The 22,895-nt window shown below is 53.5% G+C and overlaps 1 protein-coding gene and 1 non-coding gene across 2 annotated transcripts in view; one reads left to right on the forward strand and one right to left on the reverse strand.

Moving 5' to 3' along the window:
- The window catches only part of VAC14 (VAC14 component of PIKFYVE complex), a 100,081-nt gene that overhangs the window by 7,562 nt on the left and 69,624 nt on the right, over window positions 1–22,895 (forward strand). The window contains exons 2-10 of the mRNA XM_021703079.1: window positions 4,809–4,959; window positions 5,272–5,439; window positions 6,265–6,327; window positions 7,075–7,182; window positions 7,625–7,734; window positions 8,036–8,142; window positions 9,091–9,225; window positions 9,710–9,862; window positions 16,595–16,658. Coding sequence (XP_021558754.1) covers window positions 4,809–4,959; window positions 5,272–5,439; window positions 6,265–6,327; window positions 7,075–7,182; window positions 7,625–7,734; window positions 8,036–8,142; window positions 9,091–9,225; window positions 9,710–9,862; window positions 16,595–16,658 — 1,059 coding nt within the window. The remainder of the gene's footprint in view (window positions 1–4,808; window positions 4,960–5,271; window positions 5,440–6,264; window positions 6,328–7,074; window positions 7,183–7,624; window positions 7,735–8,035; window positions 8,143–9,090; window positions 9,226–9,709; window positions 9,863–16,594; window positions 16,659–22,895) is intronic.
- TRNAG-GCC lies at window positions 2,456–2,526 on the reverse strand. The gene has a single exon. It is a non-coding gene; the product is annotated as a tRNA-Gly (tRNA).

Below are 22,895 nucleotides of genomic sequence, written 5' to 3' on the forward strand. Positions count from 1 at the left end.
GTTCCAGGGAGGAACAGAAATCCTCAGTGTAGAGTGTGCCTCAGTGTATTGCTGGGAGGCGAGTGAGAGGGCCACTGAGTCCTTCAGAATTCAGAGGAGGAGTGACCCCTTCCTGGGATGGCCGGGAGAGGCAGGGCTGGATTTGAGCCAGGCTTTGAAGGCTGGGTAGGATGTAGAGCAGGGGTTTTCCCAGAGAGTGGGGCACTAGGGGCAGAGTGAGCAGGGCACAGGCTTACAGGATGAAGGCAGGTCTGGCTGGAGTGGACGGTCACACAGGGCAGGGGCAGTAAGACTAGAGAGGTCAGCCCAGGGCTGTTGCGGTCGCCCGGAGTGCCAGGTAAAGAGTAGTGGCCTTGATTTGTGAGACAGCTTTTCCCACTGGCGCCCCAGGACTTGACCCACAGAGCCAGCCCCAGTGCTTTCCAAGCTGATGGCATTGGTGAGAGCATGTTCTCGTGGCTTCCCTGTCCAGGGGAACCATTTTCGTATTTTCCTGGACATACCTGCAAGTGTGCGGGGTTCTGGGGCCTCCAGACTTAAGTGAGTCACTATTTTTGCGGTGGCCTGAGATGCCGTGTTGAGCCCTGGAAGGATTCAGGGTGGGGAGGCCGGTGGTGTTGGTGTCGAACAAATGAGAAAGGTACTCAGAGTCGGGGGGGGCGGGGAGTGCTAAATACAAACAAACATCCTGCTTGCCCATCTCCTGCCTTCGGGAGACCCTGGTGCTCATGCAGGCTGTCACCCCAGCATTAATGAGCCCTGTCCCTCACACTCTCTCACCATGCAGTCTCTATAAGCCTTCGGATTTTTCAGAGCTCCCTAATGCCATTCAGACCCTTACCACCCACCACTGCAGATCACTCTTACCATCCGTGGCTCCTTACTGCCACCAGAAGTAAATGCCAGTTCCTTGGCCATGCACAAGCCTGGGAGCAGTTTCACCAGCCCTGTCACCCAGCTGTCCTCTACCCGTGTCCTTCACTCTGCCAAACCAGATGCCTCTCTCCTTCCTCTGAACCACCATTCACGCGGTTCCTCTGTCTGGGCTTCCTGGTTCCGAACAGTTCCAGCACGAACACTACTCATCCTTCAGCACCCCCCTCAAATGCTGACCCTTGCGAAGCCATGCCTCATCCCTCCCCGCCAGGTGGCAGACCTGCTCCCTCTTGTCTGCCCTTCTCGCCTCACAAGCTTCTCACCAGATCGTTTTGTCTCTGCTTTGCATGCGAGTCCTGTGTGCCGTCTAGTTTCCTCCCCGGCCTTACCCGAGCAGAGAGCCGCTCGTCCGTATGCTGCCTCCGTAAGAGGGAAGAGTGGCCTTTCCAGGTGCTCAGGGATCGTTGTGACCTGAAACAAGCAGACGGGCGAGGCCATGGTTCCAGGGTGGCCTGTGCCACTGGCACGGCTGGGTCTCCCGCAGCTGCCCTGCTGAAGCCTCATGGGTGCGCGCAGTCCCGCTCCGGGTGCTGCTCGAACTCGTCCTGGGCAGAAGCACAGCCTGGCTTCCTCGGGAGTGCTCTCGGCGGCCAGAGTTGGAGGCACGGCTGCTGTCAGTGGCTTTGGTGATCCCCATATCCTGGGCTCCTCAAGAACGGGGAGACACAGGTTCTAGATGTTTGTGGAATTCAAGACACTGTGTATTTTTCGTCAAAGATATTTAAAGCTCAAGCTAGAAACAAGTCATTCTCAGTTCTCAGATTGTATTCACATATTCTTTAGGCAGTGTGAAATCTCAAATCCAGTCTTCTGGGATTAAAAATAAGTTTGCTCTCTGCATTGGCTGGGCCTCGAACCCGGGCCTCCCGCGTGGCGGGCCAGAATTCTCCCACTGAACCACGCATGCTGCATCTGTGAGCAGCTGTGTGAGCACCTCCCTTTAAGCCCTGTCCTGGGCCTCCTTGTAGCTGTGCTGATTCACAGACTGTAAGACCAGGCTTTGATGCTGCCACATCAGCACTGCTGCAGGAACAGAAAGCTTAGGCTCCAGGGGGGGGGGGGGGGGGGGGGGGGGTGTGAGCGAGAAAGAGAAGTTGCTTTGCCTTCAGATGTCAGGCCAGAAACTGGAGTTCAGTTCCCTCCTCAGTAGCAAAAAGCGCATGGAGACTTTGGATGACTTTCTGCCCCTAGGATGTGTGGATTCCCCCGTTGCATGCTCCCTGCGTGCTGAGCTGGTTTACAGTTCTCAGGTTGCACCCCAGCTTCCCGCTGGAGACTGGCCCAGGCTGAGGCCCTCACTGTGGAGGGCGTGAAGGCCTTGGTCCCCACAGCCAGTGGTGCCTCTCCGGAGAGCCCAGCTGCTGTTCTTCAGCTCACTGAGCAGGGAAGTGAGGTCAAATCCAGAGCGCCCTGGGCTGCCGTAGGCCGGCATGCTTGAGGAGATAGGCTCCTCCAGCAGGATCTCTGTACGAGGGGAAGCCTGCCAGGAAAAGGCAAAAAAAAAAAAAAGGAGCAGCCCTGCATTGGCCGGGAATCGAACCCGGGCCTCCCGCGTGGCAGGCGAGAATTCTACCACTGAACCACCAATGCTGACATATCTGCAGGGCTTTTCTCAAGGGGCTGTGTCTGTGGCTACTCAGAGAGGAGCTCTGGCAGATCACTGTGCCTCACCTGGCTAGTTTGTCCAGTTTGGGAAGCCAGAGCCGTTTACAGGGAACCATCCTTGTTGGGCCTTATTGGGCTGCTTTGGGAGGAGCGGGGAGGAGAGGGTTGGCCTATGGAACCGGCATTGAGCTTGCACCTGGAGGCCCTTGGTCCGTCCATAGCCCTCAGCACCTCAGCTTGGTGGAATATCACCCTGTAAAGATCAAAGAAAGAGGCACCTCGCAGGCCATTTGTACCACCTTCCTGAAATACCCATCCCTGCTCCCACATCCACCAGCTTGGGAGCCGGGCCTGTTTTGTTCACAGCTGTGCTCACAGTGCTTGGCACAGAATAGGTGCCCCGTACGACTTGCAGTATTAAATCTTCATCAAACCGTGTCGACCCCTCCTTGAACAACCTTTTTGTAGGAGTGGTCATTGCCTCATAGGGCAGCACGTTTGTTTTTGAACAGCTCTAATTCCTGGCAGGCTCCTGACACAGAGCTGGAACCACATAGACTAATTGATACCTTTTGGACTTAACTGTCCTTAAAACTCCTCGAGCCAACTTGAGACCCCCATTTATGCGGCAGGTGTGCAGTTGTCCCGCCACGATGGTCACAGAGCAGTTAGACAGTGAGTCCGGGCAGCTGCTTTGCCAAGTGCCTATTCTGTGGACGGCCCCTTGGCTGCGACACTGGTAGCAATGTGCATCACGCCTGGACGACGGGATGGGCTCCGTCCGTCTCACAGCTCCTTAAGGACACTCCTTCCCTGTGCTGTTCCAAAACCGTAAGAAGCTTCCCTGTTACCCATGCTGCAAAATCCATTCTACCTAAACTGAGATGGCCAGAGTGGCCATAGCCAGCCCATCCTGGTAGGTCTCTCGCTGCTCTTCGTCCCCTGGGGCCCCAGACAAGCTTGATTAGATCCCCCTCCTCGCCTTGGCCCTTACATTTCCTCCTGCCCGGAACACCCCTGTTTCCTTCTCTCTCCTTGCCTCTTTCAAGGTCCAGCTGAAACTGGACCTCTTCTGGGAAGATGTCCCCGACACCCAGGCCACAGCTCCCCATCAGTTATCTGGGGAGCCAGTTATCAGTTCTCTGAGACCGGTTCCTGATGAAACCCGGCCTCCCTCTGCTCTCTTCCTCACTGGGCAGGGCCTGCCGTGGGATCATCCCCCAGGGTGACCACAGGTGCTCCCTTCCACGCCAGGGGCCTCCCTCCAACCTCCCTTCTCCCTCTTAGCGTCACTCCCCAGGTGGACACCTTGGAGGCAGACCTGCCCTCTCTGGCTCCCATGTTCCATGGGTTCCTGATGCTCTTCTGTTTGAAGTAAAGCAGCCCCTCCCTGCTCTTTCCCACTGCCTCAGGTGTGTTTCAGGTCCTCCTTCCTGATGCTAAGATTTTTCCATCTCCTGTCAAACCTGCCCCGGCATCCCAGTCTCTCCAGGCTGCCACCACAGCTACCTAATTAAAACAGATCTGAGCATGTCATCCCGTTGCTGGGGAACTGTCGCTGGATTGTCTTCCTTGAACTGTCTGGCCACGCCTTCCACAGGCCAAACTCCTGTCCTTCTCTCAATACACCATGCCTTTTCAGGGCTCTTTGCCTTTGGCCAGTCTCTCCCCTGTACCTTGCCCTTGACCTGAAAAGCGCCTGCAGGTGTTTTTCCGATCTGATCCAGGCACCTCCCATTCAGCCCAAGGAGATCAGCACATGGCATTTTTCTGGCTTTCGTAGTATCCCTTGCACCACATTGCGACAGTTACTTGTTTGTATGTGGATCTTGCCCACCAGACTGGGACCTGATTCAGCACCATCCATGGACATGACAACACAAACACAGAGAGACTCTCGGGCACAGGATTGGAGGGTCTAGCCAGTGTCGAATAAAGATGGTTGATGTTGCAGTTTTTGGTCCCCAACAAGACATTCCCTTGCATTCTCTCAGATTCCCAGAAGTGAGGTAGCTCTGCTGTTGCTCATGCTGTTGTACGCAAAGGGAAACTGCGACCCAGAATAGGGAAACGAACCGTGACCCAGCCAGTGCCTTCCAGTCGGCAGCAGAACTGGGAAAGGCCCACCCTAAGGTGCAGGACTTCTGATTCCTCTTTCTAAACAGGTCATCTCCCTGCCACATCCCTGGCCCTGGAGCCAGCAGCCGAGGGGGAGCCTGACTCCACTGCCCTGCAGCCCCTCTCTCCTCTCTCTCCTCTCTCTCCAGGCTGGTCCGGGAGTTTGTGGCCCAGAACAACACCGTGCAAATCAAGCATGTGATCCAGACCCTGTCTCAGGAGTTTGCCCTGTCTCAGCACCCCCACAGCCGGAAGGGGGGCCTCATCGGCCTGGCCGCCTGCTCTATCGCACTGGGCAAGGTGGGCCTTTCTCCTGAAGGGACAGATGCAGCCGAGGTGGCCTTCACTTTGACCGCCCAGACCCAGCAAGCTGCTGCAGACTTCTGCTTTACCGCCATTCACACCACACCTGAGACCAGCCAGGCTGGCTTTGCGGCCCTCGGTCCACGGCCTGGCCCCCGGCCCGGGAGGCCAACTTGCTTAAGGCCGGCCCTCACGCGAAGGCCTGAGCCTCTTCCGGGGAGCCAGGATGTCCGCTGGGGCGGGGGTGGGGGGGCTGCAGGCCCCCGGCGCGACCCACCTTGAGCTGTCTCTCCTCCCGCCCCCCTGCAGGACTCAGGGCTGTACCTGAAGGAGCTCATCGAGCCGGTGCTAACCTGCTTCAACGACGCCGACAGCCGGCTGCGCTACTACGCGTGCGAGGCGCTGTACAACATCGTCAAGGTGGCCCGCGGCGCCGTGCTGCCCCACTTCAACGTGCTCTTCGACGGGCTCAGCAAGGTGACTGCCCCTGCTGCGGCCGGCCCCGTGCGCGGCACCCCTGGGGCCCCTTCTCCCGGATGCGGCCAGAGCAGAGAGACACAGGCCTGCCGGCGCCGCTCGTCCGTTCAGTCTCATCGTCATTGTCTCTTGTGGCCTTGTACGGATGTTCGATTTTTTTTTCCGTTTCTCTATTAATTGATTTTTATCGCAGTTTATGAAAGTGTCAGTCCACCACAGAGTGCAGGGGAAATACAGATAGTTCGAAAAGCCCTGACTTCCCTTATAGAAGGCGAAGATGGTGAATCCATAGTACAGACTGTATTTCCCCTGTGAGGGGAGCACTAGCCTGTAAGCTCTAGAAAAAGCTCTACTTACAAGGGCCGAGGAGCCCCTAACACGCCATCCTCAGCAGCGCACTCTGCCTCACGGGGTGCGCCTCTGGGCACAGGGTGGCCCCGAAGCCCTGCAGCCTGCTGACCGCCACAGTCGTTCCCAGGGCGCCAGCCTCACAGCTGCCTCAGTCCCCACCTCCCGGAGCAGAGAGAGGACCCAGCATGGTAGGATGGGGAGCCCTTGAGGAAGGCTGATGGGAACTCACCACCTGGCCTGGTGGCAGGAGGTGCCAGAGGTCCCTGCACAGAACGGGAAGCCCGCGCATTTCCGTTCCTCGGCCACGTGCCATTTTGCCCGTCCCTTCCTCCCTGCCTGCCTTCAGTGTAGTCCCTAAAGGAGGTGCCTGTTCAGTAGTCCAGGCTGTGCTGGGGACTTGGCCTTACGGGTTTTCGGTAGGTTCCTGGTCCTGTATAGACTGTAACCGTCTCTCTGTTTCTGGATCTCTCATAGTTGGCTGCAGACCCAGACCCCAATGTGAAAAGTGGATCTGAGCTCCTAGACCGCCTTTTAAAGGTAGTAGTTGGTCCCTGCTTTTATTTTGGAATCTGTCTCTTCCACCTGTCTATACAGCTTATAAATTCTCTCTCTGGAGGCGCTCTTCCTAATTTTAAAAATTTTTTTCATTTACATACAGTAAAAGTGACTCTGGTGTACAGTTCTTTTTTATTTATTTGTTTATTTATTTTGAGAGAGAGAGCACAAGCAGGGAGGGGGCAGAGGGAGAGGGAGAAACAGGCTCCCGGCTGAGCAGGAAGCCCGACGCGGGGCTCGATCCCAGGACCCTGGGGTCATGACCCGAGTCGAAGGCAGATGCTCAACTGACTGAGCCACCCAGGCACCCCTGGTGTACAGTTCTATGACAAGTGTACAGACTTATGTCACCAGTCAGAATACAGAAACATTCTATCATCCCAAACATCCCCTTGTGCTAGCCGCCTCCCTAGGACAAAGGAGAGTCCCCATCACTTCCCATTCCCACCCAGTGACAGGGGCCTCTGATGCTCAGCTCACCAGGGCATTTGATCCAGATGTAGGGTTTTGTCGTATGATTAGTCCTCTTGACTCTGAATCCTGCTTTTACTCCAGCACTTTTGTTTGTCCTTTGGCCTATGAGCGGGCGGTTGCCCCGGGACCTCTCCTATGTAGCGTGAGCTCTGTCATTTTTCTCTGTGGCCACCTGACCCCTGGGCCAATAATTGGGTCGGGTCAGGCTGCCCTTGGTCTCTGGCTTTCGGCCGCTCACGTGCCTTTGATCCACAGGACATTGTGACGGAGAGCAACAAGTTCGACCTGGTGGGCTTCATCCCTTTGTTGCGAGAGAGGATTTACTCCAACAACCAGTACGCCCGGCAGTTCATCATCTCCTGGGTAAGGGCCAGCCCCACGACGGTTTCTCCAGCCATAAGGAGCCTCTAGTAGTAAAAGCTGCCCTCTGGCACACACCCTGGGCATCCTATGGCTGAGACAAGCCTAACTGTTAAGCCTCTAATAGCCAGTGACACCCGGTAATCCGACACACGTTTATTCCATTCTGCCCCAAAGCCCGTCCTGTTTGCCCCCGGTGTCCCAGCAAACACCCCCATGTCTCTTTGAAGCCGGGGGTGCTGCTGTCGGCAGCCATACCTCTTCAAGCCTTGTCTATCCTTTCCCGTGCCTTCCCTTCTTCCCTGCCCCTTTAACCAAAGCCTTGTCTGCCGGGGGTGGGAATCGCGGCGCCTTCTCCCTGCCCAGTCACAGAGCGCTGGGGAGAAGGAGACAGAGGCTCCCGGGCTGGTGTAACTTTCCCTTCCGGTTCCTTTCCCTGGGTCAGATCCTGGTTCTGGAGTCCGTGCCAGACATCAACCTGCTGGATTACTTGCCGGAGATCCTGGACGGGCTCTTCCAGATCCTGGGTGACAATGGCAAAGAGATTCGGAAAATGTGAGCATGGGAGGGGCAGGGGGAGGGGCGTGAGGCTGCTCAGCACACACCCCACACCCAGCAGATGTCCCACACCCAGCAGACAGGTGGCCGTGGGAGAGTCCGCTCACTCGCTTCATCCTGGCTCCTGTGCTTCTTGCCTTGAGGAGCAGAGAGCAGCCCCCAGCCTCTGGAAAAGAGCCATCGGGCTGCTGTGCAGTGTAGTCCCCCTCCCAGTGGCCCACCCAGAGCAGAAGCAGACACCAGGAGAGGCTCCTCCAGGCCTGGCTGGTATATGCTCTTTTCCTTCTCTCATTGGTAGGTGTGAGGTGGTCCTTGGAGAATTCCTGAAAGAGATTAAGAAGAACCCCTCCAGTGTTAAGTTTGCGGAGATGGCCAACATCCTGGTGATCCACTGCCAGACCACAGGTGAGGATGAAGGCCCCATGGCCACCGCCACCTCCTCAGAAGCAGCAAGAACCCCAGTAGGAATATAAACCCGCACCCCACTGGACCTGGGGCAGCGCAACGGTGCATCCTTGTGGGAGAGAGATTCAGGTCCTCCATCACTGTGGAGGCCCTTGCGCTTGGTCTGACCCTGGAGTAAGATCTGGAGACCCTCTTGCTGGGAAGCTTGGCATTTCACTATGAATTGAAATACTTACAGGTTGGGACTATGTATCCACGAGCTTCTTTTGAGTATCAAACCACCACAAAACTGACTGCCTCGCATAGCAGCTACTTACTGTTGGTCAGGAGTCTATAGGTCAGCTAGATGGCTCTGTTCACCTGGGCCAGGCTTGGCTGCACTTAATTATGCACATGCAGTCCACTGAAGGGTCATCAGAGGCTGGGTGGTCTGGGATGGCCTCACTCATGTCTGCCAGTTAGCTGGCAGCACCTGGGAAGCAGGGACCACTGGTCCATGTGTCTCATCATCCGGCATACTAACCCAGATGTATTCAAATGGCATCAGTGAGGTCCCAAGACGTGTGGTAGAGGGGAGCAAGGCCTGTGGAGGCCTGGGCTTGAACTGCCAGACCTTCACTTCTGACACCTTCACTTCTGACACTGTGAGCCTGGCCACAGTAGGGAGGTCAGCCCAGATTCAAGAGGTGGGGAAGTGAATTCACCCCTTGATGAAACGAGCTGTGGAGCCCCTTTCTGGGTGCAGAGGGTAGAGAATCATGGCTACTCTTACATCTGCTACAAGATTGTCGTTCGTGTGTGTATCTTTGGAAGGCAAGAGAGTATCAGGCTAGAAGCAACTCAGGCCCTCGGGTCCCCTCCAGTCCCTTCCTGCGGGCGTGGTCAGTGGGAGGGAGCACTCCGGCTGCTCGTGCCGACCCTCCTGGAACCCACCAATTTCTCTTCCAGATGACCTGATCCAGCTGACGGCCATGTGCTGGATGCGGGAGTTCATCCAGCTGGCTGGCCGGGTGATGCTGCCCTACTCTTCTGGGATCCTGACCGCCGTCTTGCCCTGCCTGGCCTATGATGACCGCAAGAAAAGTATCCTTCGCTCCGGAGAGAGGAAACCAGAGCAGACCCAAAGGAGGCTGTGAAGTTGCAGGACCCCAGCATGGGGGGATGGGGGTTCCCTCCAGATAGCCCCTGGCACCTAGGGAGCAAGCGGCGGAGCAGGACAGGGACTGGGAGCACCAGGGCGGCACCAGGGACATGGCCTAACACCACTGTCCCCAGACCTCACCTGGTTTCTTACGGATCTGGAGCAGCTCTCCCAGGTCCCACAGTTCCAAGCCCCTGAGCTCACACTGCCCTGTCATGGGTGGTGGGGGAGTCCTGTTGGTAGAAAGCCCGCCAGGAAGGGTCCTAGGAGAAGACAAGAGCATTTCACAGGGACTCAGTGCAGACAGCCCACTAATCCACCTCTGGGGCTGGGGGCAGTGGTGTCCAAGTCCCTGACCAATACCAGTGACGTCAGGTTTAGGAAACACCCCCTGGGTGGGGCTACTCCTTACATCAGTGGACTCAGGCATCAAGGAGGTGGCCAACGTGTGTAACCAAAGCCTGATGAAGCTGGTCACCCCTGAGGATGACGAGCCTGACGAGCTGAAGCCAACAGTGCAGAGGCCGGCAGAGCCCAACCCCGATGACACCCTGGCCAAGCAGGAAGGGACAGCTGGTGGTGAGTAGGCTCTGCCTCCCGCCCCTTACCTCCCAGCGTGACTTGACGTGGGGCCCCACTGAACCAGCGCAGGTGACTTCCCAGATGTCACTTCATGTAATTCTGGTAACTACCCGATGAGGTAGGAGTTGCTGTTCTCCCCATTCTACAGATGGGCACAGGGAAGACAGGTCGCATGGCCAGGATCTGGGAGAACTAGGAAGTGAACCCTGGCAGTCTGCCTCCAGAACCCCTGCTCTGAACTCTCCCTGCCTCAGAGAGCATTAAGCCTTTTTGAAATCTTTTTCTGTGTCCGGCTACAGGAAATAGTTGTTTTCACTGTGGGAAGCTTTGGAGCCTGGCAGAGGAGTCCAGGTTGCAGGGTTCACGTGACTCTTGGCCGTAGACATCCAGCTGCCCGGAAGCCAGCTGCCTTGACCATGCAGGCGCTCGGGGGAGAAGGCTAAGAGCTGCGGATGCAGCTTCAGTCCTGGGGGCTTCTCCCGCCCAAGTCCGTGTCTTCATGAAATGAAATGGCTCTGCCATCCTTTCAGCCTCTTTCAGCATTATCGTCTTATTTCTCCATAACATAAAACCACTCTTAAGTCAGTCTGGAGTTTGACTCTCTAGATGTTTTCTACAACTCTTACTTTATTTTGTTAAGGGGCCTCTATCCTTAGTAAGAGGGCACTGATCAGCTTCGGGGTGATGTTCTCCTTTGCAGAGTCAGCCAGAGAGTAAACTGATGCAGAGCTTACTCACATTTTTAAGGCTAACAGACTCAGGCCTGGAACCTGAGTTCCAGGAGCCAAAAGAATTTCTAAAGCATTTTCTCCAGTGGCCGTTCTCCGACTTCTCTTGAGCGTCTGAGCAGTACGTCAGGCACATGAGCCCCATGGGCCTCCTGTCCTGGCTTTGGCTGGCCAAACCAGTAGCATTCCATGCTGGACCAGTCAGGAGTCAGGTTACAGCTGTGCATCGCTTTGGCGAGCCCGAGCAGCAAAACAGTGGGAGGCACAGCAGCCCTCAAGTGGAGCATGGGTGGTTCAGTGGTAGACTTCTCGCCTGCCACACGGGAGGCCTGGGTTCGAGGCCCGGGTTCGATTCCCAGGCAATGCAGCAACTGAAACCTTTTTGCCAGCTCCTTGAAAAAGAAAACTTGCGGAGATAAAGTTAGTGTGAGCCTCTCAAAGCAGGAGCTTTCTTATTAGGAGAAACTAGAAGAATCTCAGGGATAGACTTGCTTAGTGAACTTTCACTGATGTATGAGTATTTTATTACCTTTTCATTTTTTGATTCTCATTTTAGAAAATTTGGAAAGTAGAGAAAAATATAGAGAAGGAAGACTGCCCCCACCAAGAGGCAATTAGTATAATCTCGGCATATTTTTTGTTATGTACATATAACATATAATAACATGTATGTTATATATATATATTTCCATATATATGAGATCATATGGTTTACATAATTCCACATCTTGCTTTTTTTGTTTGTGGGATGGCTTCTTTTCATTTTTGTTTTGTTTTGTTTTTGGCTTGACAAGTTGCAACATGGAGAAGTTGTGAATATTTTATACTGACTTTAAAAGTTAGTGCCTCTTAATCCGTTGAATCAGAAAGTAGAATAATGATTGCCGAGCTGGAGGGAAAGAGGGAATTGGATGCCTGCTTTCTTTGGGGGGGTGACAGAAACGTTCTAGAATTAAATAGTGGTGATGCTTAACATAACTGTGGATTTACAAACAATCACCCAGTTGTATGCTTTAAAATGGTGAGTTTTATGTTACATGAACTATGTCTCAGTTTTTTAAATAAAATCATTGCCTCTTCCCCCAGAGTGGAACCCAGCAGCCCCTACCCCACCCTTTCTGCTTATGTGGCAACAAGTCAGGCCCCGTGGGAAGGAGCCACTCTCTTCTGCAGGTCGTGGCAGCTGTCGATAACCCCAGCTGGAGCACAGAGGTTTCAGCAGTAGTACCCTCGCCTGCCAGAAACCAGGGTGCCATTGCCAACCATCACAGCTTCTTTCACTTTTTTAGATCGTTTTCCTAAGCACTCTTGCAACAGCTCCCTGCTTAGGAGACTCTCATGCGAGACCGGGATACATTCAGGCAGCTTGGCTCTGGCTTTTACTGCCTCATAAACAGCATTTCAGCAGATGCAAAGCTCAGTGTATAGTAGTTCCTAGAGATGATCACAGCTAATCTGGGGGCTCCAAATCCACTGCAGATGCACTTAGCTTGTAACCACCACTTTACCAAAGGGCCAGGAGAAGGTCCCAGCAAGCCAGGAGACAGTGATGGTTCAGCTAGTCAAGTCGACAGGTTCATCCCAGCCTCTGGCCCTTTTTCTTATTATTACTGTTTTGCTCCACTGTTCCAGCCCTGGTCACCTGGCCGAAGGCAGGAGCCTCCTGCCTTGTCTCCCTCATTGGGGGGGGGGGGGGGGGGCCGCGGGGGGGGGGGGGGGTGCAAGACCCACAACGACACTGGTCAGCCAAGCCTTCTGTGCCTTAGCGTACACATGCACGCGTGCACTTCGCCCTCACCTCCAACCCCGGGGCCTCCTCTGTGCCGCACTGTCCCCAGCCCCTCTCCACTTGCTCTGGCTTCCCCTTGGCCCTGCCACTTGAGGGGTCCATAATGCAGTGCCCTTGCTCCGAGTTCCTGGGCTCTTGCTGTGTGCTCCCTCTTCCTCTCCATGATGCTGCCTGACTGTCTCAAGTGTCCTGGCCTAGATTCTGGGGTCAGAGCGGCCTGCTGGTGAGTCCTGGCTTTGTTAACTTCCTTTCTGTTGCCCTTGGACAAGCCACTGAGCCTTTTTAAGCCTCTGATTCCGTATTCGTTAAATAGGATAACAATAAGAATACCAAACCTATAGTGTGATGGTGAGTTTTAAGTGAGATTTTTGCTTATAAAGCTTTTAGCACATGGCAAAGGCCAGACACTCTCAGCAACAGGTGCTTTCGTGTCAAACTGTTTTAATACATGCATATCACATATCCATCTACTTACTTAGCAAGACTCTCAGGGCAGGGCTTTTGCGTCCTTGTTTTTTATCACCAGCCTTTCCCAGATGGTAATGGGCCCCTGGTAGGTCCTAAATGAGGGACCATAGAGGGTCAGGGATAGAAATTCATGTGGCAGGTGAGGGGCAGAGCTGTGAATAGTGTTTCCAGGAGAGGGCTGGCAACCACCGTTGGTAGATGTGTAATGGAATCCATCCATTTGCAAGGCTTTGATGGGCCTGGGTGTATCAGCAGCTTCTGTGGACCCTCCAGATGCAGGTGAATCAGACCCAGGTCCTGCCTGCAGGGAGCTCAGGGGCAGACCCACAGTTGCTTAATCACTTAATCACATGTGGCCCTCCATGTGGTCACAGAGGACTGGGGGCTCCAAGCCAGGTCCATGGCGGTCATTTGAACTGAATCTTTTCCTTCTCCTTAGCTTCCACTCGGCCCCCACCCCACCCCCATATTTTACTCTGATCATGAAGGAAATACATATCCCCTGTGGAGACTTGGGGGCAAGGAGCATTCTTAGTGGGAGAGGCACAGAGTAAACAAGTGAAATACATTGTCTGGTAGATACATTCAGCAGCATGTGTCAGAAGCCATAAACGTTTAAAAATTTGTCCTTAGGAAATAAATAGAGACGTAGGTAAGGTTTTTCATTTTGAACACCTAACAAATGGTAGCTGACGTACTGTCCTAACAAGCCTGGTGCACTGGTTACCCCATCATACAGGTGAGGGACTGGAGGCAAAGTCCAGTAAGCTGCCCAAGGTCACACAGCTAGTAAGTAAGGGAGTCCCGGCTCACACTTCGCCCCAAGGGCTCTGAGTCTATGCTTCTAGTGCTGTTTACACCCTGGTTCTCTGAGGAGGGAATAATACAAAAAGGGAAGCCACAGATGTACAGCTTGACTGAAAAGGGGAGCATTGCAGAGTAAAACAATGTACCATTTTTACTGATCAACTTGGCAAAAATGTAAAAGATTACTAATATCCCTGTGTGAGGCTTGCTGGGGATCGACTGCTCCTCTGTTCCTGAAGCGCATTTGTTATTGGTAGAACCTTCCTAAAGAGCAACTTATCAATATGGATTAAAATATAAAATGCCTGGCCCTTCCCCCAGCAGCACCCCCCACGTGGGACCCTGGAGAAATGTGCTCCCACAGGAGGACGCATGAGGGAGGCGGAAGAGTGAAAGTTAGGAAACAATTGAAATTAATTTGAAGCCTATTTCTGACATCGGGTCATTTCATCTACAAACGTGTGTGTTTCTAGAAGTCGAGACGGAGGAGGCCACTGGGAGCACGGAGTCCTGGCTGCCGGTCCAGGCTTCCCTGCAAGTCCTCCCCTTTGGGCCCCGGTCTGTCCCGTCATGCCCAGCCCATACCTGTCCCTACCGAGCTGTGCCCCATCCCCTAAAGGGCCTCTGGGACTAGAGGAGACAGGCAGCAGCTCGGAGCCTTTCTGTTCAACGTGGAAATCAAGGCCCTCTTTACCTTGGGATTGGGGGGTGGTCCGTGGTCCACAGGAATAGCAGTGACTGCTTTAAGACATAATACAAAGTTAAAAAGGGAAAAAAGCAAATTGCAGAAAATATCCTGTGATTCCATTTATGTTACAGAACAAAAAGAAGGAAAGCAAAAGATGGAGAGGGATACTTGCCTAACCAGTAAAGTGATTACCTGCACATAGAGTGAAGTAAGATTGAAGGCTAGGGAGAGATGGAGCATGCTTTGCTTTGCTTGAAGTTTTTAGAATGAGAATATGTTTTACTTGTATAATTTAAAACTTCTAACAGGTCAAGGCTGGTACCATTTGAACAACAATATATAAATAATGATAGTTTTATTTTGTAATCCGCAGAATAAAATATATATACATAATGATATGGATGGATGGATGAGAAGGGACAGCTTTTCCATATAGAGGAATTCCAGTTAATAAGTGTAGAAAGACAGAGGAAAACAGAAAATAACCATTAGGGAAACTCAACAGTAATAATTATTACAGATCCACCAATGGATGCCAAAATCAGCAAGGGAATGTTTGAGGAAAAAACTGGGTATTTGTCTAGTCTCAAGTCTTCCCCAAGATATTTACTGATTACAAAAAGGAGACTAGTAACTCACAGGAGAGAAACCCAGCAGACACTACCACAGTCCAATGATTGGTTTAGCATCACCGGTAACAAGACAGACATCATGTACCCCCGACATGATGCACTGAGAAGGCATATCACTTTGGTGGCATTCTTCCAGAAATGTGTAACCTCAGCCTAATCATGAGAAAACACGCAACCAACCCAGGTGGCAACACATTCTGCAGTGTAACTGACCAGGGCTTCAATGATAGTCCCAGATCGGAGGGGACTAAGCCTGGACAACTAAATGTAACGTGTGCTCCCCGATTCTGTCCTGGAACAAAGGGCATGAGTGGAAAACCCGGTGACGTTCTAATTAGCTCTGTAGTTTTGTTAATAGTCTTGTGTCAGTGCTGCTTTCCTGGTTTGATAACGTATGATGTTAACACTAGGAGCATCGGGGTGAAGGGTAAACAAAATTCTGTGCTATTTCAGATAAATCTGAATCTAAAATTATTTCAAAATAAAAAGGTTTTGGTTTTTGTTTTGCTTTTTTTAATTTAAGAAACTGGGTATCGGGGCGCCTGGGTGGCTCAGTTGTTAAGCGTCTGCCTTCAGTTCAGGTCATGATCCCAGGGTCCTGGGATGGAGCCCCGCATCGGGCTCCCTGCTCTGCAGGAAACCTGCTTCTCCCTCTTCTACTCCCCCTGCTTGTGTTCCCTCTCTCACTGTGTCTCTCTCTGTCAAATAAATAAAATCTTTAAAAAAAAAGAAAGAAAGAAAGAAACTGGGTATCATGGCCTCTTACCCCTAGCTCTCGGCAACCTTTATTCTATGTTCTGTCTTTATAGATCTGTCCATTCTGGACATTTCACACAAATGGAGCCCTACAATATGTGGGCTTTTGCAACTAGGTTCTTTCCCTTGGCATATCTTCAGTCTTCATCCATGTTGGAGCACATATCAGTACTTCACGCCTTGTTATTGTTAAATAATAGTCCATTGTACGGCGCTAACTCATTCTATTGATGCATTCATCAGCTGGTAGACATTGGGATTGCTCTGAACGTGGTGTGCGGTTCCGGTGTGGACAGAAGTGTCCTTTCCTCTGGGGTATCTATCTAGGAGTGGAACTGCCAGGTCATAGGGTAACTGCGTTGAACCCTGAAGGAATTGCCAGGCAGTTAGAGCATCCGCACCGTTTTACATTCCCACCCACAGGCTCCGAGCATTTTCCTTTCTCCACAGCCTCACACACTTACTCTGTTTTAGCCCCCCTGGTGGGTGTGAAATGGTACCTCCTGGCAGCTTTGATTTTCATTTCCTGGGTGGCTAATGATGTGGACCTTCCCAGGAGTGGTTTGTGACATGCCCTTGGGCCAGCAGTCCCTTCTGAGATTTCCCAGATGTGTGAGCACAGGTGTCCTTCTCCTTTTGAGATCGCTGTGCCTGAAAACTTCCAAGCATGGGTGCTCTCCAGCAAGCTTTGGGGAATGAGTGGCACTGTGTCCTCAGGGCTCCCGAGCTACAGTCCTCTTCAAGAGCCAGAATCAAGGTGTGGGGAGCTAGAGGGTCCGTGTCCTTATAGCGGGGATCTCGTGCACTCCGAGACCCCAGCAGCCCTTGGGCGTGACATCTTGTTCCTCTCACTGTCCCCAGGAGGCCCCGATGGTTCCTGTGACTCCAGCTTCAGTAGCGGCAGCGGCGTCTTCACACCAGCCAGGTAAGTGGTTTGTGCCAGCCAGAGGTGTTGATAGAAAGCAAGTGGCCTAGATCTTTCCTGGGTGCAGGAAACTTCAGGGAAGACCCGGGGCAAACTCTCCAGGTGGGACACAGGAGGTGCCTGGTGAGGGAATCTGAAAGATGCTGAGCAAACCCAGTCCACCCAGTTCTGACGGACCAGCAGCCGTGGGGAGGGATTAGAAGCTGCTGGAGGTCAGTAAGTATGAGCTGTGAAAGTATCACCAGTGCATGGTGGCTACAGGGAGGCACGTACAGATGCCTTTGCCCGGAACTTTTGCTTGTCAGGAGAACGTGGGACTGACAAGACTGGCAAGGAGACGGCCGTTCCAGAGTCCGGGAGTGCAGAGACTGGGCAGCAGGAGCGGTCCTCCCCGGGGAGCCAGGTCGGCTGTCATGGCGCAGCCTTCCACGCGGGGGCGGTGCAGGCCCAGCAGCAGGATCATTCCCTTCCTTGCAATTCCCTCCATCCTGTATGCAGGGTGATGGCGTTCCCCTGGAGAGGGAGTTCTCGCCATTCTGTCCCTGTCCCGAGTCCCCTGGACTTGCCCCATGTCAGTTTTTCTGTGGGGTTGCGATGGATGGCACTCTCCTGCAGCGGTGTCTTCCCTCTGAACTCAGCCCTGAACCTGGGCCCTGGGGAACAGGTCACTCATGAAGAGAAGATCTGCACTTAACCCCCGAGAGGCTCTCTGCTTCCCAGACCTTTCGGCTCTTTCCTCCTCTGGTATCATTTGTTCATTTATTCTTACCTCTAAGGACCCCGTGGGGGTGTTCGAAGTGTGTGAGTATGGACTATAAATGTGGATTGCTCCTGGGACCTCTCCTAATCGTCTGAGCAAGGCAGTAGACATTATTTGTTTATTCATCCCATTAGTTGTCACATACTCCAGAGTACCTGCCTGTGTTCAGCCCCACAGGTTCCAAGGTAAAGATGGGACCCCTGACTGTGGTCCCCAACCTTGAGGTTCTCCAATGGGGAGACAGAAACAGGACAGTGGTTTCTGGGGGGAGGGGGTACTCAGGATGTTGGGGGCCAGCCATGGCGCCTGAGCCGAAGCTCACCAGCATCGTGGCTGATGAGGATGATCACTCGTGAGTGCTTCCTGGGCCCGCTGTGCCAAATACTTCCTGTCACGTCATTGGATTTTGCTGTTGTTTAAATCCCATGGCGTCATTCGTAGTAGTATTACCATTTTTGGGCTGAGGAGGGACAGGCGATGTGGGGCCTGCTGTGTAGAGAAGGGATTTAGGGGGGTCGGGTGAGTGCAGACCAGCTGGGGGGTTCACTGTTGACCAGCCTGTGTTAAGGGAAAGAGGCTCAGCCCGAAGAGGGGGCAGAACATGGAGAAAGTTGGGGAGGTTCTTTTCTCTTTTGTGAAGGGTGAATTGACAGGATTTGCGGATGCATGTGGTGGAGCGAGAGGAGAGACATGAGGGAAAAAATAACTTCTAGATTTGGGGCTTGAGCCAACTCAGGATATCCTGGCATTTCCCGAGCTGGGGTGGAAGGAGGAACAGGTGTGTGAGTGGGCCAGTCAAGGGCTCTGTGCCATGTGGCTCTCAGCACCCCCGGGTGCGGTTAAGGTGGCAGGTTTGGATCCTGGATTCGGGCGGGGGGGGTTGGTTAAGGAGGCAGGTTTGGATCCTGGATTCGGGGAGGGGGGCAGTTAAAGAGGCAGGTTTGGATCCTGGATTCGGGGAGGGGTGGTTAAGGAGGCAGGTTTGGATCCTGGATTCGGCAGGGGGGGGATCTGGATGGAGGTGCAGGAAGATGGCACCCTGCTTTTGTTCTCAAGGCCGTGGAAGCCTGCCTGCTAAGTGGTGGTACCAGGTACCAACCTGTGACATGGGAGGTCCTGTGGCAGCCCCCGGGAGGGCACATGAGGGCGGGACAACAGTGGGAGCACAGAAGCCTGTTGCAGACCTGTCACTGTTGTCCAGGCCACGGGGAATTATCCTGCTCCATGGAGTTGGCAGTGCGAGGTGGAGGGAGGTCTAGGAGGAGGCAGAGATCGGACATCACCGACTGACCGTGCAGGCGGGCACGACTCTCCACCGCCTCGCTTGGGAGGCAGGGGTGCCATTTGCCGGGCCGGGTCTAGAGGCCAAGGCGAGGAACTACCTCGTTGGAACCAGGCTTTGCTTTATACCTGTCATTCAGGAGCCCATGTCGGATCCTACCCTTTTAAAATTAAAAACCAAGAGCAAATCATCTCAAGCTTTCTGTCTCCCACGAATGGCCCCTTCCTCGTGGCAGCTGCGGTCTGAGTCAGTAGCTGTGCCAGAGAGGGGGGCGGCCTTCGGAGTCGTGAACCCCGAGCCACGGTGCCTGGGCCCCCCACTCCTTGGAGATGGCAGCGGAGGACAGTAGGGTGGGTGCATGCTTCCTCCAGTAGGTGCTGCCAGAGGGGGACTGCGCTTGGGCAAGAGGGCACCTTCCAGGGTCACCAAGAAACAGAACCTGCCCTGCGACTGTCCAGCCCCACTGCCTGCCCTCGGCTCCCATGAATCCTCTGCACAGTGCAGTCCAACTGCCTGGACACACGTCCTGACTCTGTGGCCCTGCTCCCTGCCCCAGTGTCCTCATCTGTAAACCGGGTGCAGTGATAATACCTACCTCCTAGGGGTGTGGAGCTCCTATGAGTTGAATATGTAAAGAGAATAGAACGGTGCCCAGCCCACAGAAAGCTCTTTACACATTTTAGTGCAGTTACTATTACGAGAACCTCATTATTATCCCCATTTTACAAATGAGGAAACAGGCCTAGAGAGGTTAACTTCTTGCCCAAAATCTCTAAGCTCCTTAGTGGCCAAGTTGGAATTCAAGCCAGGCCGGTGTTCCTCCCAAGCCCCCTGCTGTGACCTTGAGTGGGTGCACTGGGAGAGTTACAGAAACCCCACGTCAGCCTCCCTCACTCAGCTGATGTGGGAGCCCGGGACAGGTGTGGACACAGGCGTCCACTCTGATGCCCTGGGCCTCGCCGAGGGCCGCGGTGTCATCAGCAACATTCAGTATAGGTCTCCTGGTATAGCTGGCTGCAGAAAGGCAGGCAGAAAGATCTGGAATTCAGTGCTTCCCAACTTTGAGCATCTGCTGACTGAAAAGAAGTTGTAAAGATACTTTATAAAAAAAAAACGTTGAGTTCAGAAACACTTCTTTTTTTTATTTCTTCTCTTCTAATTTGATTAGAGATGTAACATACTAGTACCATACAAAGTTAGACATTACAGAAATGAAGTGCCACCTCCCAGAGAGAACCACTGGAATTTATCATTATTTATTAGTAGTATCAGAAGTATTATTTAATAAGTCGGTATTTTAATGGCCACAGTAGTGCCATGCATTTGGAAAATGTAGTACATATATGTGTAAGACATTAGTTATGAGATGCCTTATGAGAAAATGTGCAGTGGAAATGGAGTTTTGCAGACACCTTGAAATAACTCAGAAGCCCCCAGGAGTGACTGGTCTAGACTGTTTGGAACCGATGCAGAAATAAATTTTAAACTGTGAGTGAGCTGCCTTCTGCTCTCTGGGGAAGGGAAGCCAGGGCGGAGGCTACCCCATCTCAGACTCCAGGCTAGCAGCAGCGCAGCAGCTGAGTATGCCCTGCAGCCTGCCCTCTGGAAGAAGGGCCTGGCTTCTCACAGAGTTCTGGCTTCCCTCGGAGCACGTCAGGAGCCCAGCACACAGGGGCCAACCACACCCAGCGGAGCCGCTGAGAGCCACCTCCTTGACAGCTGGTGGGATCTTTCCTGGGCACGAAGATCAGTCTCCCTGGTGCCCTGGGGTGCGCCTGCTTCCCATGAGCCTCCCCTCCAACCAGCCAGGGGAAGTGAGACCTGTGGAGAATGTCTCCAGCTACAAGAATAAGTTTTCAGCGCATGGCCGCATGGCCTTGGACAGGTCTCATACTATCTCATCCGTGCACTGAAGGATCAAGTTACTTGAACCATGAGGTCCCTTTTGGCTATGATGTTCTTGGTTGGTTGAAGTTGACACCTGCCTCGGCAGTGATTTGAAGGTGCCCATGTCTGGGGAGTTCTGTTGTGGGGAAGTCATGTTAGCGCACAAAATACTGCCAGTTCTCACACACCGCTCCATGAAATCCTTCGTTGTTTGGCCTTGACACAGTGCCACCTGAGGGAGATGCCACCATGGGCTGGCCTTTGCTTTGTCCCTCAGAGGAGACGCTGAGCTGGCCAGAAGTGAAGCAAGAGACCACACTGAAGCAAGGAGCCCAGCTGCCCCAGGGACCATCTAGCATCTTGGAGCCCTATTTGGGCTGCTCAGCTTTGGAGTGCCCCCCACATGGATCGGCACCAGGCTTTCCCGGTATCCTTTCTCACCCCACGTAGAGACTTTGTCTACCATACTGATAAGAAAATACGGTGAAAGGTATACGTGATGACCTCTTTCTACCTCCAGTACATGGGGCTGCCAGGTCTGACCTAGCCAGGGAGTGGCCAGTCCCCAGAGGGGCTGCCATCTTGCTGCCTTTGCCAGGGGCCAGTTGGAAGTGGACTCTCCTGAGCCTGGCCCACTGGGAGGCAGTGGCATGTGGTGGACGAGGCCACTCTAGACTCCGACTGCTCACATTCAAATTGCTGGTGCTACCACTTGCTGACTGGGTAACCTCGGGGCCTGATTTGCAGGGTGGAGTTGGGGAAGCTGGGCTTGGCGCTGTCTTCCTCCTCACCAGTAGCTTAGGACACAGCCGTTGCTGGCCAGTACAGTTCTGACTCCCCTGGGGGAGTGAAAACAAGGCCTGGCTCCCAAGGGGGCCATTTCAGCTAAGAAAGTGGTGGTGGCCTGCCAGGCACAGGGTCCTCCTGGCACCCTGGGCCCCATGTGGGGATGGGAATGCCCTGCCGCTCCTGCTGAGGAAAGGGACTCACTGTGGACTGGGGGCTCACCAGGTTAGGAAAGAAGAGGCAGGGCCGGGACGGCTTCTGTTCCTTCCTCACAGCATCCTGAGCTCCTCCTTTGTTAAGGCCTTGGGCTGCGGGTAGGTTTCTGGAACTTTTCCAGCTTCTCAAGGAGAAGAACTATAACAGCATGCTGGAAGGAGCCAGGTAGGAGGCCAGCAGGATGGGATAAAGAAGGACTTAGAGATGAGAGAGTAAGTCCTGGTCATCGGCAGGAGCAGAGGGAGCATCTAGGAAGTTGTCAGAGAGGGAAGGGAATGCTCTGGAAGCTGTAGGGTAGCTCGTTAGCCGGACACTGTCGCGCCGTGTTGTCTGTGGCGGTAGCCGCTGTCGTGGGGCTACTGGGCACGTGCCGTGTGGCTGGTCTGAACGGACATGTGCTGTCGGGGTGAGGCGCGCGCGGGGTTTCAAAGACTTAGGACACAGAAGAGAATATGAAGTACCCTGAGTGACGTGTGTGTTGATTATTGTATTGATCGTATGTTGAAATGCTGTTGTTTGGGTATGTTAGAGTCATTAAAGATATATCATTAAAATTTTACCTGTTTCTTGTTACTTGTTAGTACAAAACTTGAAAATGTGAAATTCCACAGGTGGCTCATGTTGTATTTCTACTAGATAGTGAGTGTGGGAGAGGAATTGCTGAAGAGATTGGCTGGGAGCTTGCATTTGCCACCCTGGACTTGTCTGTACCTTAGTTTCCCCATCTGTCTTAGGCTCCCAAAGAATCTAAACGTTTGGATATTCTCAGAAGACCCCAGAACTTCTGGCCACATGACTCCTGGGGAAATCTCAGGGGCCGCCCCGGCCAGAGGCTCAGCACGCCCAGCCCCTCCGGCTACCAGAGGACGGGAGTGCCCACTCTCACCCCTGAAATGAGCGCTATGGGGAATCATCAAACCGTAGTGAATAGCAGTTCCGCTGAGCAGTTACAGAGCTGAGAGCGGGGCCCTTTAGGAATTCACATCAAATGAGCTTCAGAGAGGCTGCGGGCGAGTTAGGGAAGCACAGGCATCGAGTTCCTGCTGCAAATGAATAATTGAGCAGCCTAGAAATACCACGCGAGACCATTGTGTCCCGGCAGGCAGCTGAACTGCCTGGCCGGGGTCCTCAGGAACTGCAGCCCCCGGGGGGCACCTGTCATGAGGCCTTTGGGCGGCATGACTTGTCACAGGAAGGGAGCCCCTCGCTAACATCCTTAGGTTCTCAGCCCGTGCTGCCCCCACCCCTGGAAACTCCAGCCTCTGCCTGGGAGCCGTGCTTCGGGCAGAGGGCTGTGGCAGCCAGT

The sequence above is a fragment of the Neomonachus schauinslandi genome, chromosome 16 (assembly GCF_002201575.2).
Source record: "Neomonachus schauinslandi chromosome 16, ASM220157v2, whole genome shotgun sequence".
Lineage (NCBI taxonomy): Eukaryota > Metazoa > Chordata > Mammalia > Carnivora > Phocidae > Neomonachus > Neomonachus schauinslandi.